The sequence below is a fragment of the Ascidiella aspersa genome, chromosome 3, assembly GCF_963924565.1.
Source record: "Ascidiella aspersa chromosome 3, kaAscAspe10.2, whole genome shotgun sequence".
NCBI lineage: Eukaryota > Metazoa > Chordata > Ascidiacea > Phlebobranchia > Ascidiidae > Ascidiella > Ascidiella aspersa.
Genome location: NC_139449.1, coordinates 15968838 through 15983665, shown reverse-complemented (window position 1 = coordinate 15983665; position 14828 = coordinate 15968838). Strand labels below are relative to the sequence as shown.

The 14828-nt window shown below is 36.5% G+C and overlaps 1 protein-coding gene across 1 annotated transcript; it reads right to left on the bottom strand.

The window, feature by feature from the left end:
- Positions 1-3386: 3386 nt before the first annotated feature.
- Positions 3387-14611, bottom strand: LOC146160397 (polyprenal reductase-like). Its single transcript, XM_083384936.1, has 5 exons — positions 14412-14611; positions 14199-14338; positions 12703-12854; positions 9992-10142; positions 3387-3646 (listed from the first exon to the last, which is right to left on the bottom strand). The coding sequence occupies exons 1-5, from the start codon at positions 14609-14611 to the stop codon at positions 3387-3389; spliced, it is 903 nt and encodes a 300-aa protein (XP_083241062.1).
- Positions 14612-14828: the final 217 nt, after the last annotated feature.

Sequence of the window (14828 nt, the reverse complement as noted above, 5' to 3'; positions counted from 1 at the left end):
AGCTTAACAACCATTATTGGTTTTATGTTGTGACTTGATCCTTTATTTTGAAATACAGAAACTGCTTCTATGTTATAACTTTTTATACCCAAACCATCTTCAAAAATAATCTTTACTTGGCTAACTTGGTCAGCCACATTATTTTCTGGATGCATACCTCGTATTATTAAATTTCTTTCCTTAGCTGCTTGATATGCAATTTCTTGGACTTCTGATTTGAGAAGTGATGATAAATCATCCAATTTGTGTATACTATTTGCTGAAGTCTTATGATCCTTAACTGTGATTCATGCTCTACTAGTGTGTTTGAATTAATGTTAACCTTCTCCTCTAACCTATTGCATTTTAATTCCAGTTCATCTTGCTTTGTTTTAGTGTTTGAATTAGTTTTAAAACATCCCCTGCTTTATCATTGCAAAGATTACAGAACCAATGTAAGGCATTATTTGACTTAGACAAGACATTATACTCATCCTCAGACAGACCCGGACAACATGTTAGATGAGACCACAAATTGCAGTATTCACATTTTAGAGCAGAATACTTTGTGACATTTGCCACATTTTTCCTTACATAACCGCTTTCTTAACATTATGCAGATAATTAATTTTAAATTCTTAATATACACTCATTACACCTTAATTCGAATAAATTGAACTAGGCTATTTACATGAACAGAAAATCAGCTCAAATCGACATATAATCACTAACGGGTGCAAGCGTTAAAGATTGATCCAGTCAAATATACACCTCCTGAGGCTATTAAGCCGACTAAAAAGTAATTTAAATGGATTTCCAAAAAAATCATTTAAATTAATCAAAACATGGAAAATTAAATGTAATACTACCACCACCCAAACGCTACCGTCAACCCTAACCCAAATCATAATTAATCACGTATTGGTGCAGGCGTAAAAGAGCGATGCAGTCAAAAAGCGGCGCGCCAGAGACGCCATTTAGCGTACAATGTCACGGGCCTAGTGAATTTGCAATGAAAAATAGCCGTTTTTGGCAAATGATTTCAACCTAAAAAGTTGGCGGCCACAAATTATGAAATTCATTCGGAGATAACTTTTTACTTCACATTGTTTTTAACATTTTCGTTTGACAAATAGCACATGGCGATCCCTCAGACAACCTTGCGATTCACCTGGCTGTCGCGACTCCCAGGTTGGCGACCACTGGCTTTGAAGATTTGGACAAATTTCCCGCCAAAAAATCACAGATGTCAGTTCAGCAAAACATGTTTTTTTTTATAATTATTTTAATGCCGTTTACCACAACGGTTTTCCTCACCAATTTGTTTGCTAATTACAGAAATTAACATATTCTGTAACTATTACTGTTTTTAGGCATAATATATTTTTAAGACTACATTACGCAAATTTTTATTCCAGTTTCAACAAAAGTAAGATCGATTTAAAATACTTCCCGAACCGATATTTTTTTTTCGTAAGCAAGGATAAGCTATAGACCACACCTGGGCAAAATAGGCCGACATTTTCGCGCTAATTTGTTAACCCATCTGTAACTCTCACCATGAAGTCAATACAGCACAAAAGTAAAAACAAGCGCGACTTTTAATATGCTGGGTTAACATATATAACATATAGCCTACCACTCTTTTTTTTGCCTATTCAAAATACTAAAATGCAAATTGTTTTTGTGCTTATTGTGAATCTCACCTGTCTTTAACCCGAATGTTCACGCGTCTTTAGCATACTTACAAACGGAGCCTATACTGGGGCACTCGTTTAAACGAAACTTTTTCAAACTTAGCCTAATGTTTATAAATGCATTTGTATAACAACTCGTACAGAAACGTGTAAGAGAGAACAACTTGCAAGCCAGAAAAAATAGATTTTTTGAGAATATATACTTTTACTGAACCGAATAGTCAACAGTTCGACTCCTTGGTTTTATATTGGTTATCTTTTTTACAAATAGCCGCTACGATGAATGATCACGCAAAAATGGCGATAATTTTGTCTAAAAAAGTTTTTCTGCTACACGAAAAAGTTGTTTATATAATTTGCAAAATTTTATGAGAATTTTTGTTTAAGCAGACAAATAATTGAATTTTATTCTTTAAAATCATGAAGATAATTGAGATAACTTATACTACGCTTGCCACTTAAATGTCGCTTTCACGTATGGTTTCACCTTTTAATGCAGTGGTTGCAAAACTGGGGTTTGTAAGAGTTTGTGAGGGATCTCCGTGCACTAAGAAAACACAATATAACCTGAAAGTTTAGAAGTAAGAGGAGCAGGAACAACCGCTTGTCCGAAAATTTTGTTAATGATGTTTGCTTAGCCTTAAAGCAGGGGTTCTTAAGCGTTTTTCACCGCGGACCCCTAAATTGTTTTTTTTTGCTTCGCGTGGACCACGGTAAGCAAGAAATTAAAACAAAATGACGTCATAAATTGACGTCGTAATACAAATAGACTGTAGAAATCTGCAGTTTTCAGTCCACAAAGTGTGAAAAGGAGAATAGAAATAGAGACATTCAGTGCAAAAACGTTTTATTTTTAATTAAACTCTTTCCTTAGAAAAAATGATTATACCTCCTAAATATAGACTAATATTTCAATTTGGCTTTCACGGACCCCTAAGGGGTCCATGGACCCCAGTTTAAGAACCCTTGCCTTAAAGGAATCAATCTTTTTTGTGACGTTACGATTACTCTTGTTTTTAATTAATAGCCGAAGTATAGTAACGTAGCTATGCAGCGAAAGCTATAATGACATTTCATGAGTCTTACCAAAAAGAATATTTTTTATATTGAGAAAACAAAATTGTAATGTAACATAAGGCATGAACCAGAGCAGGATAATGCCCTAACCTACGATTTCTTGCAATTTGAAAATCCATCTAGTTGATGCATTTTTTGCCATTTTTAACTAAAAAAACACATTTTTATACTAAATTTTTAGTTGCATATTTGCGTACGAGTTTACTCAAGAACAGCATTTTTTTAGTATTTCTTAAACTTAACCCCTCGTTGGTGCCGTAGCATAAATATGAGACTGTCTACATTTAATCTTCTTTTTCTCTTTCCACTTGCGCTTTTTTTTAAATGGTTTTACTACCACTTTAATCTGATGAAGCATAGTTGTGCGAAAGCTTGGCAATGGTAGGCCTATAACTCAATTTATTGTCAGTGCCACCTCTCTAGTGTCTCATTATGCTCCAGCAATATGACCGAGATTTGAATACGGTAACACTAGTGTTGTTAAAATAGCATATTCAGGGTTATGCAAAGAAAATCAACCTGAATTTATTACCCACTTTGAAATTTAATTAACCACTTCGCATCCCGACAAAATTCAAATTTCTACTGGTATCTGTTATATAGCCTAAACTTGAGTGTGCTTCGAAAGCGGAATTAAAACAAAAACGGTATGTATGCTTTTCTGTTAGGTGGATAGCTTGAGAAATTCTCCTTGTACCATCGATGTGAACTTGTTGCCATGTTTGCATGTGCAATAATGTTGTAACCAAACACTATCCACCAGGACTTGCACTGGGCTCCAACAATAACCAACGTAAACAAATATATAAGAACTTCGGCCAGGTAATGTGGACAAGAAACCAAGGAAAAGAAGCCTCCTTGCGGAATGCCGTGTGAATCCTGTTTAAGACCACCTAAAACAAAAAAATCCTTGTTAACAGAAAATCCTGAAACAGTGATTATAGGTTACACCAGGGATCCGTAAATTTGTTTTGGTGCGACCCAAATATAATAGTTCTAAAGTCATGCGACCCAAATATTTCAATTTGTTTTTAACTTAAAGGTTTGTTTATGACTGTTTGTTTGTAGCGACTTGTATTAAATCATTGAGCATTGTCCATATCGTAAAAACTCTACAGCAGGGGTGGGCAACTTCTCCAGTCGGCGGGCCGGATATGGTAAAATGAAGTACTAGGCGGGCCGTATTCAAAAAAAAATTTACGTTTCGTGTATTCTAGAGTCTAGTCTAGACGCTGTGTTACGTGTTTATCAACACTTAAACACCTAATTAATTAATTGCCATAAGCCAAATCTTAGAGTTCATATTAATATTAAGTTATCTTACGAATTTTTAAATAGGGCTTTAGACTAGCGCGTTCTAGCTTTCGCATAATCAAATGTATTGTTGGTTGAATAATATAATATTTCATGATGTAACGTTTTCCGTATTGCGTTCTCTTTAATCTCGTAATCTATAACTGTCAGTTTTGCGGGCGGTGTTCTCACGTTCTGCAAAACAAGCTACTTGTTTTGCTGGCGTCCCACACCCGCTGCAAATTGGCATTAGAATGGCCGCTGTAATGCCTAGCCATGTTTTCAGAGTGCCGGCCAGTCTTATTGGCCAAATATGACGTAACTTTCGTGTTCTTTTTCTTCCTACGTATTGGCTATGTACATGTCGTTTCTTAGCGGCTTTTGGCTTTTTTCTAGAGAAGTCTTTTTGCGAAGTCTTAGCCGACAGTCGCTGCAATAGGCGGTGGATGTCTGTCTCACATTAACTTGAAAATAACGTTCACTAATGCTATTTGATAACGTTTTAATTCGTTGGAACAATATACTATTGATTGGAATTTTAGTTGTGGTTATGACAGGTAGCATATCTGACCAGAAACCTTTGCAAACAACAAGAACTCGCGCGGTTGCGACCCGCCGGGCAACTGTATGGGGTCAGGTGCCAGGCCCCAGTGCACAGGTCGCGGCGGGGGCGCAACAGCTGTCAACGGCGATTATTAGGAGCTTACGGCTGTTTAAAATTATCTGTTCGACCTTAAAAAAACGCAACACCTCGTTGAGGCATTTAAGTCACATGATTTCAATTGCGCGCGAAACGCTATGGAATTGCGGTGTCACAACAGCCTCTGTGATATATCAAACACAAACTGTTGCACTTCGTTGGATGTTCAAAAAACTTTAGTTTTCGAAAATCTATTTTCTAATTATTTAACCTTGATTTTGTTTGAGGGAGGGATTAATTTTAAAATATATCCTACACTACAGGACCCACGGTCACGATTACGCTGCGCGTAACCTCGCTGAATATTGGCCTAAAGGTGGCCTTAAATAACCCTGTAGCGCATTTTGACCAAGGCCCGCACGTTTTACGAGGGAATGTTACTTTTGCAACTTAACGCAGTTAAGGAAATTAGTGGCTCGCCCAATACCGCTTAATTGACACCTAATTATTAGGTTAATGTTATCGCGAGACAAAGTAATTGGTCGCCCGAAAAACTGCAGACACTGCACTACCCGACTACATTGAAATCAAGCACTTTTTAATGTGTTTGGTGATATTTGTAGTTAGATTTCGCCGGTTGTATGAAGCGTGCAATGACTCTGCCTGTTACAACTACAACGGCGAAGCGCTCCTTTTTTTGAAACCTTTTTTACACGAGGCTAATAAAAACGTTGAATTGACCGGCTTAACGCTAATATACGAACACAGGAAAATTAAATGCTCCGTTGATGACAATATTCAGGATTTCATATCAAAAAAATTTGGAATAAAATTAATTTAGTTTAAATGCGCATTGCTGTAGCTTCACGCCTGTTTTTTTAACGTCGTTGAGAAGTCTTTTCGTTTCACCAAAAAATATATTTTTGTTATCAGGCCTGTTTGAGATTACTTGAGTCGGTGACAGGCGAACTGCTAATTGAAACAACAATAACGAGTGGTGATTAGGCGGCGGCGATAGGCAAAGCACCGACGTGTTTCGTATGCCAGGTGCAATGTTTCCTATATATAACATATGTTTACTGATATATAAGGGAGTGTCAAGACACCTAGACTTCGCCCCAACGCTGCGCCCCTGCATTCAGAATCCTTTGATTTTGCGACACTCCTTGTCAGCTTTACATTACATAGCAAAATTCTTATTGTAAACTGATAAAAATTTTAACCCAAAACCAAGAATCTAAAAACACAAAGAAAACAAAAGAACTAAAGGGGATTGTGGCAAATGTGGCCGCGGGCCACATTATTATGTAAGATTGGAAACTGTCTGCGGGCCGCTCAAAATCCGGTCGCAGGCCGGATCCGGCCCGCGGGCCGTATGTTGCCCGCCCCTGACAGGAATTGCGTTTTAAGCAAAAATGCATTTATCTATATTGGGTTAATATTTATAAGCGCTCCTCATGGCGCTTCGCCTACAAAGAAAGGGTTAAGAAGGTTTCCTGGTAGCGAAATAAAACATACTAGGAAGCAAAATAGGATTATCGCCAAGCAAAAAGTTTGAAATTTTGTAGTTAATACTGGCAACAATGAGGTCCTAGGGCAGTGGTTCTTAACCTTTGACAACCTGTCGAACCCCCAAGTAATTTTGCAAGCTTTCGTCGAACCCCAAATTTTCGTTCAGTATTTCTTTTTTGTCCTATGTTTGCCATCAAATTGTCGTTTTCGAGGGAACATGAAAGTTGTCATGGATGACTCAAACATGACGTAACAAAACATTTCGTCTTAAAACACCTGTTGTTCTATAGCCGACCCGTGCGCTAATATGGAACTGAAACTGGGCTTAATCCAATGGTTTGATTGGTCAAACTTTCAATTTAAAAGGTTTCGTGACGCCTTGGAACACAAAGTAGATTCGAATTTAACTTTAAATAACAGCATTTATGTTTCAGAGGACGTTCTCGTCGAACCCCTGAAACAGCTTCGTCGAACCCCAAGGGTTCTATCGAACCCTGGTTAAGAACCACTGTCCTAGGGGCTCAAAGCCTCATAAAACATTAAGCCCGTTTATATGCAAGTTTAAGAAGCCGCATTCGAATCTATTTCGTTAATTCATTCTCTCTCGTTTTGGCGCTGGAATCAATTAAGTTCTCTCGTATCTTAATCGGTCAAAAGGACTGGTTTTCAATCCGTTTGCCGCTTAATCTGTTCGTTTCGGGGACGGCCGAAATCGTTTAATGCAGAATGACCTGCTTTAACGCAGTAAACATCACGCCACTTTTGGGGCATTATGACGTAACACGAACGGCTAGTCGTAAACAAAACAACAAGTTTAGCGCATAAGGAAATAATATTACCTACACTGGTTAGATACTAATTTGTGACAGAGGCGCTGGTCTAGAATCCACAAAATCGAACATTAATTCCGGCTTAGGATGCGAGTTTGGGTAGATTTAAATCGTAGGGGAAGTGCGGGACCCATGGAACATAAGGACCAATGGAACACCTCAATATTGCGCCACCTGTTGTAAAATTTTGGTTGTGGAAATGAGATATTGTGTAAATAACTTCATCTAAAAAGTTCTACAGCGTGCTTTGGGAAATGGTTGATTTATTACAATTTTTCACTTTTCTAGGTGAAAAATGTACTTGTTAGCTTGATATTCGTAAGGTGTTTTGATAGTCTTTAGGTATTTGTAAAGCAGTAAATGTTTTTTGTGGAAAGAGGAGATATCTAGCTACATGTTGAAAGTTAGTTTGATTCATTTGGTTAAGCGTACTGGCCACGAGTGATTTTCTTAGAAATGGTGATCAGAGGACCTTTGGAACAGTCTGTTCCATTGGTCCCTCGAACAATTTGTATTTATATTCTTTGAATTTAAGGCTAGTATGTCAACTTTTAAGACCAGAGCATCTAATATAGAATTGTTTACTAATGACCTGGGCTGCGGAGTCGGAATCAGAACTCTAGTAAAACCACGTAAAACTACCTCGAGTCCGACGTGCGCAGTACCAAATTTTGAAACTGATATGGCGCCAACTGTAAGTTGTAAAGGCGGAATAGCATAATATGGTGGAAATTTTCCAACCATGTATTGTGAGTTGATGAATTATATGACACCCCTATGAACTGGATTGCTGAGTATCCACCGTATTTAGTTACGTAAATTGGCGGAATACAGGCTTTAGAGTCAGAGTCGGACTCGGGACTCGACGAAATGGCACATTTGACTAATATTAACTTTAAAGATATGTTCTACTGAAGAAGAAAAATAATTGGTATAATAAACCTGGGTTGCAAATTCTGCCAGAAATAAAAAATACCATTTCTTCATTTTGTGCTTTTTTCCATGTGTTATTTTATTTTATTCTTGTAAATACATTTTCTTGTGCCACTTTCTACAACATAAATTTAGCAGTTATCCACTTAAGCAATACTCAGCGCATTGTTTTTAAATGCAGTCATGCTCTGTTCCATGGGTCCCATGGGGTGTTCCATAGGTCCTGTGGGGTGAGACCGATGGAACAAAAAGTGATGTTTTTTATATTTGAAAAAAAACTTAGGACATGTCAGATTTCAATTATTTTTTCCTTTTAGGTGCCTATAGCTGCAACCTTTCCAAAGAAAATACCCGCGAGTGTTTTTGAGTTGTAATTCGAAAGATATCACCGAAAAAACAAATCCGTTCCATGGGTCCCGCACTTGCCCTAATACTTGGCCCACCCTCACCCAAATATTGTACATTGCTTTAATAATTGTCTCAACGCTGTGGCAGGATTCTAGGCCAGCGCCAAATACAGTTTTCATTAGTCATGTTTGGTACATCTTATCACCTTCTTTTGTCCACTCTGCCTTGTATATAGCGTTTTCCAGCACACATAAGCTTAACTTTCCTCCACTTACATTCTGTGTGCCAGGCAAACTGACGCACTATACAGTAAAAAAACGTACTTAATCGGCAAACCTAACTCAAGTAAGATTGCTACCGCAAGGAGTAGCCTAAGCCGAAAAATCGGTTTTGCGTCAGAGGTTTACTGGAATATTACGTAATAATACATATCAGTGCAGTTTGCACACTCAAGCTGGATTGAATTTCGCGCCATGTAATTACGACGCTGGAACGGATTACTTTACAATCCGAATTGAACCTTAATCTAATCTGCCCGCGAAAGGTGCATATAAACGGGATTAATGGTAGTACTAAAAGTAAAAAAAAACGGAGGCAGCTATTTTTTGTGTAATACAAAAAGTACATCGTTATTTATCAACTTTAAGATTTTCGTGACCCAAAGTGAATGGTAGCCTATTCCACTATTCGCGGACCCCTAGGTTACACAATGCTATGTAAGTCAACATTTTAATATTAGATTTGATCAACAGTAAAAATCGTGCGAAAAAATATTTTTAAAAGAGAAAAATCCAAATGAAAGAATCAAATGTTTTAAATTTAGCAAAAAACCCAACTGGCTGGCCTGTTTCAACTAAACAATGTGTCACAAAGTCACCAACATCCTTGTATTTTTTTTACTGGTAAATTGTTACAATGGACATGATTTAATTAAAACAATGTTTCTCAACAAAATTACTTCCACTTTTGCTAACTTATTTTACAACGCGTCGCAATTTTACAGAGCTTTATACTTTGAAACCAACTTTCACTGAAGCCTACAAGGGCCCCGGAAAGAGATTCCCTGCCTGCCATTTGGGAATCGCTGATATAACACACTTTGATTCCGTTTGCCACAACGGTCTCACAACGGTGGAAGTTTCATTAGATTGGTAAAGGCATTTTTTTACATTTCTGGACAACCTATTTATAATTAAATGCATGTTGGTTAATTAAAGAGTCGTCAATGTACCAAACTAATTAAAGGCAACTTGAAATATATAAAAAGCAATCAGCATGATAATGAATTGCAATGCAAAAAGGTCGAGTAGTTCGACATCATCTTGATTAAGACGTTTTGATTTAGCTTGCACATTTCAGATCTGTGCGTAGTGTACCCTACAATTAGCATTTCGTCGCGTTTACCTTTCTATACGCTTAAACTGCAATTCTGCCAAAAAATTGAGCTTCGATGTTCATTTGCTGCTGTTCAAAATTATTGGTTTGGTTCGGTTGCCCGGGACGACTGCTCTTAAGTCGCGGAAGTTTTAAACAAATGGTTTGACATTGAAAATTATAATGAGGACTTTAGGATCCATCACACCTTTATTTAACTTATAAGGTCCTGCTTCAAATAACTGTGAAATCTTACTGCTAAACAAAAACTTTTAGAGAATCGTGTGTTTGTAGTATACTTATTTTACCAATTCTTCTCATGTTAGCAAAGATCACGTGACTCTGGTGATGAATAAAAGAAGCAAAACAAAAGCCGGCAATGCCAATCACGTGACGAAGTTGAAGTGTTCCGAGCGGTAATTCTTTCAAAGGCAGGCTTTCAGAAATAAGGGTGGGTGCCTAAAATAAATCAATTACATAAACTAAAACCACATTTAGCCTATTCTTGATGAAACTTTTTTAAAGTTAGAAAAATATTTTTTATAGGATTAACCTTCATAGCCTAGTAAGGATGTTTGACGGGCCGTCGTTGTAAAACATTAACAACGGTACACTATAAGTCGTTTGTTTGTACAACTCACATACAGTATGCGACTGTGCGTTACGATGCGAAAAAATAATATTCTGTTTTTATGGTTTACACAGCAAGTTTTAGCCTACTATTGGCAAATATGGCCCGCAAGGTGCAAACTACTTAAAAATCATAGTTGTTGGATTTTACAATAGGTATTTTTTTCATACCTCACGACTGGTAGTTATCTTTCATAATGTTTTAATTTTCATATTATGGGGTTATTGTAAAATTGTAGGCGTTTTAAAAGCCTTGATGACATAACAAATATATATATCGACGACTTGACAAAGGTACCTTACTAAAATTATGGTTATTTGGCAGAAAATGATGAATAAATTTTAAGTTGCACATTCGTACGCTAGTTCCACAAGGCACGACAAGACGTAGATTTGTAACGCTGTGGAATACCGAAAACAAAATATGTCCGCAAACTGCAAAAAAAATATTTATTTGAGTTCAATGGGATTTTGGGAGATGTTTTGTTGCCGGTTAGTTATAGATGTCTGCAATTTCCGCAGCACCAGAGCCTGTTGATGCTCTCGGCCTTTAATAAAGAAAATATACTGACATGCACTGTATTCTGGCAATTTTTTGTGGCGTAAACTTTAACCATATTATAACCATAAGCGATTCGCAAAATTGGCTGATTGTTTTAAAATAACAATGGAAAATTGACAATCCGTTAACGCCAAATTTGTAAAAAATTGTATTATCTCGTTTTTCTCGGAATTGGTCGAGTGAGAAAATCGTTGTTACAAGAAAATCGCTATATATAGTTTATAAATGTCGCTAAGTATAGTTTTCAAGTGTCATAAAACGGGTCCTCAATTGTATATAACCGTTTTTATTTATATTAGACTAGTGGTTCTTAACCTTTTTCAGCCGCGCCCTCTTTGACAATTGTCCTATGCCTTGCTCCACCCTACGAAAAGCAATTCGGTATTTTTCAATCAAATGTCACTGGGACAACATAAAGATAGTAACGTGTGCTGTTGGTCGCGAATTAAGTTTAATTTGGTTGAATTGGCTGAACTGCAATTCAGGAGGCTTTTCGCATTGGACGGACAACAAATTGATAGTGTTCGACACATTGATTTTTATCGAGCTGATTTTGACAAACGTTTTGTGAGTGCATTACTTCACAGTTGTAAGGTTGTGATGTCAAGCAAAAATTAAGCACTGCGTTATCGTGTTTCAAAGGAAGTGACGACATGTCACATATATATATAATAATGTGACGGCAATATTGCAAAAACATTATAGATTCGCGCAAAATTTTCGACTACCCCTGTTGCTAGCCTGTTATCATATATTAAATGTGGATAAAAAATAGTTCGAATGGGGGATAACTTTTATCGTTTATCTATAATTTAGCAAAATTGTAATTAAATAGGGCCGTTATACCTTCGATGATATAAAAACAGGCAATGACACTCAAAGAGACTATATACGCTAAAAAGAAGACAATAAAAGTAGAAAACAGAACATTCACGCGAACCGCGAAATGTTTTTGCAGTTTTCATGTTAAAGTTGACAAAAAACAAGGTTTTTACAGCTGTAGGTGGATAGTGGTCGACCCAAACGAAACCATTAAAAAAATGGGAGCTCGCCCCCCCCTCAGAATTACTTGGCGCCCCCTATGTCCCCCTCCATATTGTTTGTTGTTTTGTCAATTATTCGTTTATCAAACGGCATACGGCGACCCCCAGGTTTGGGACCACTGGAATCTGCTAGTGAACAAATCTGTTGTTTGATTACAGAATAATGGATTTGCTACTTTTTATTGCCATTTTTAAAACTTCGCTATTTTCCGTCATTTTTAAAACTTGCTATTTTCCGAACAGCTTGCGCAAAGCAATTTTCTAATTATCACTGAGGAATACCAATTAAGTAGACTAATTTACAGTAACCAAGTAGCCTAATTAATAGTAAAATACGCGTAGTTAGCACGACTCTTAGAAAGTTGTTTATTTTTGTGTTTTTCTCACTTTGCTTAGCCCAGGGCAAGGATTTTCGTGCAAACAAGGCCAAGTTAGAAAATCTAGCCAACGATGAAAATTGAACCAAGTGGTAAAGCGACGATTCGGTGATGACCAAGGTTGTAAGTTCGAAACTCTCCGTAGACTAACTTTCTTAGCCTGCGCTTGCTTGCACGAAAATCCTTATTTGATCAACCAATTTCGGTTAGCTATTCTGAAAGCTCCACGGTGTAGGCATGTTAATCTAATCGTTATCGTTAGTGTGAACGACTTCTAAAGGGCTAGATCGCAGTTTGAAATATATACCGCGTAGTATTTTGAAATATATACCGCGTAGTAACTAATGAATATTGATAGCACATTTTTTAGTATTTTTTAATATTTTATATAGATTATTTTGACTTACAAGAAGCAAGTAGTAAACAAATCCCCAGATGTACTGAATAATATTGATCTTTGCTTTACTCGAAAACACGCTCACTGCCAAGCATTCGTACAATCGCTTCATTGAATGAATGGTTATCATAAACATCACAATTAGAATGGACAGTCGGTCACCTTTAGAAAAAACATAAATTTTATACCTATGTCGGTTTCATTTGTTTTATTTTATTTCGTTGCTATTTTAGTAAAATTTTATCTTAAAAAAGTTAGCACAAATTCATTTTCTTTGGTTTGTTTCTTTTGTCTGTGACGAAAAAAATACCTTACAATTTATTTATATCCAGGAAACAAGGGTCTATAGCAAGGGTGGCCAACACGCGGCTCTTCACCGAGATATATGCGGCTCGTACGCTCATGTTGCACTTACATTTTGTTTAATGTTTCGATTTCGTTTGGTTAAGTTATGGATTATTGCCGGTTCCGAATCAGATTGTTTGCCTTGAGGTCATTGTATTTAACACTTTTGAAACAAGATAAACTCAAAAATTTGCCCAAATAACATTGATAAATGACATTATATCGAGAAATGTGTATTTTTTCATTCAATGCGTCGCGTATTCTTTTAAATAAACATTTTTTTGTCTATTTAACAAAATAAAGACACTTTTTTCGCGTTTCGTGCGATCGCTTTGTGGGAGTAAGTAAAAAATGGAGTTATAGGCTATTCTCTATTTTTCCATGTGTTATGTGTGGCTCTTTGCGGTTAACCAAGTAACAAATGCGGCTCTTGGTAACTGATGGTTGGCCACCCCTGGTCTATAGGTACGTTAATGGTAAACTTAGTAGAAGGTCAAATTTTACGATTAATAAAATAAACTTTAAGTTATTTTTTGTTGTTTTTAGTTAAGTTAAACTTATACCTCATAATCGGACAAGTTTACAAATTTTTCTTATTTATTGTTATATTTTTATATCGTTGACTTGACTTGTTGACTCGCTATAAATGACTGACACTTAACTTGGTCAACTAATGGCTTGGACTGGGGACTTGACTTCTTATTTTTTTTAAAGTCTTGACTTAGACTTAAGTTATTACACAAATGACTTGACTGGGACTTAAGTCATTTTTTAAATGACGTCACAACACTGCGGTTACGGTACTTATCACGATGACAAATCAAAGGTTTGCAACCGAATAAAAACCTTGCAGTGCCAAACGATCCGGATATTAAGGACAAAAATATGTACAATTTTACAAAGATATGTGTAGGTTTCGAGCGAATGGATAATGTCAACAGGGTCCTGCGCTTTGGTAGAAAGGTTGGAAACCATCGTTCTACAGCAGACCAGAATCGTTTTTAGGCTCTATACGTATTCTCGCCTAAATTACAAAAACGGATTATACTCAACATGTTAAAATTTTACTTTTTGTAAAAATATTATTCGGTTTACTGCGTGTGGTTTATATCCTGACTGGGACAGAAAAAATTAAATATGTAACCAAAATATTAGGCCTACCTGTTTTTGGATCCTTTTGTTCCTTTAAGTTCCACATGTCTGCAATCCAGTTCTCATTGTACTTTCCGAAGCATAAAGCTATACTAATAAAGCAAGCCAAATTCCATATTGTTGCCAAAATGTAATAGTGCGTAAAGAACCTGTTTCCGCCAGAGTTAAGTTGACAAGATAATAAGAAAACAGCAATGTAACAGAAATACCGCACTTTTTTACCTTTTAGGTAAGTCAAAACTGTTGTTGTTAGTCTTTACTTTTCCATACTGAACAAAATATCGAAAAACGGTGCCTATTAACCCATCTGGAGTTGATACATAGTTGCAGTAGTATGATGCAAGCAACAATAATGTGATTGCACACCAAATTATATTTGGAATCGTTATGGGAAAGCCCATTAAATAAAAATATTCTGTCATGTTTAGTGACCCTGTTGAAACAAATACAAAGCAACTATTTTATTTGCAATATATTTACTAACTGAATATGCTACACTGTATTGCTAGCTTCAATTTTAAAAACATTTTTAACTTACCACAAAGTTATATGTAGGCTATGTAAAGCTACAACAGCAGTAATGGGAAAATGTTTAAAATGTTAACTACAAAAACCACTGGGTACTTGGGTAGCTCTGAT

Coding starts and splice junctions, on each gene's coding strand:
- LOC146160397 (XM_083384936.1), bottom strand. CDS start 14,611: ATGACAGAATATTTTTATTTAATGGGCTTTCCCATAACGATTCCAAAT. Junction 14,339..14,411: donor AGTTTTGACTTACCTAAAAG/GTAAAAAAGTGC, acceptor TGGCGGAAACAG/GTTCTTTACGCACTATTACA. Junction 12,855..14,198: donor ACAAAAGGATCCAAAAACAG/GTAGGCCTAATA, acceptor TTTTTTCTAAAG/GTGACCGACTGTCCATTCTA.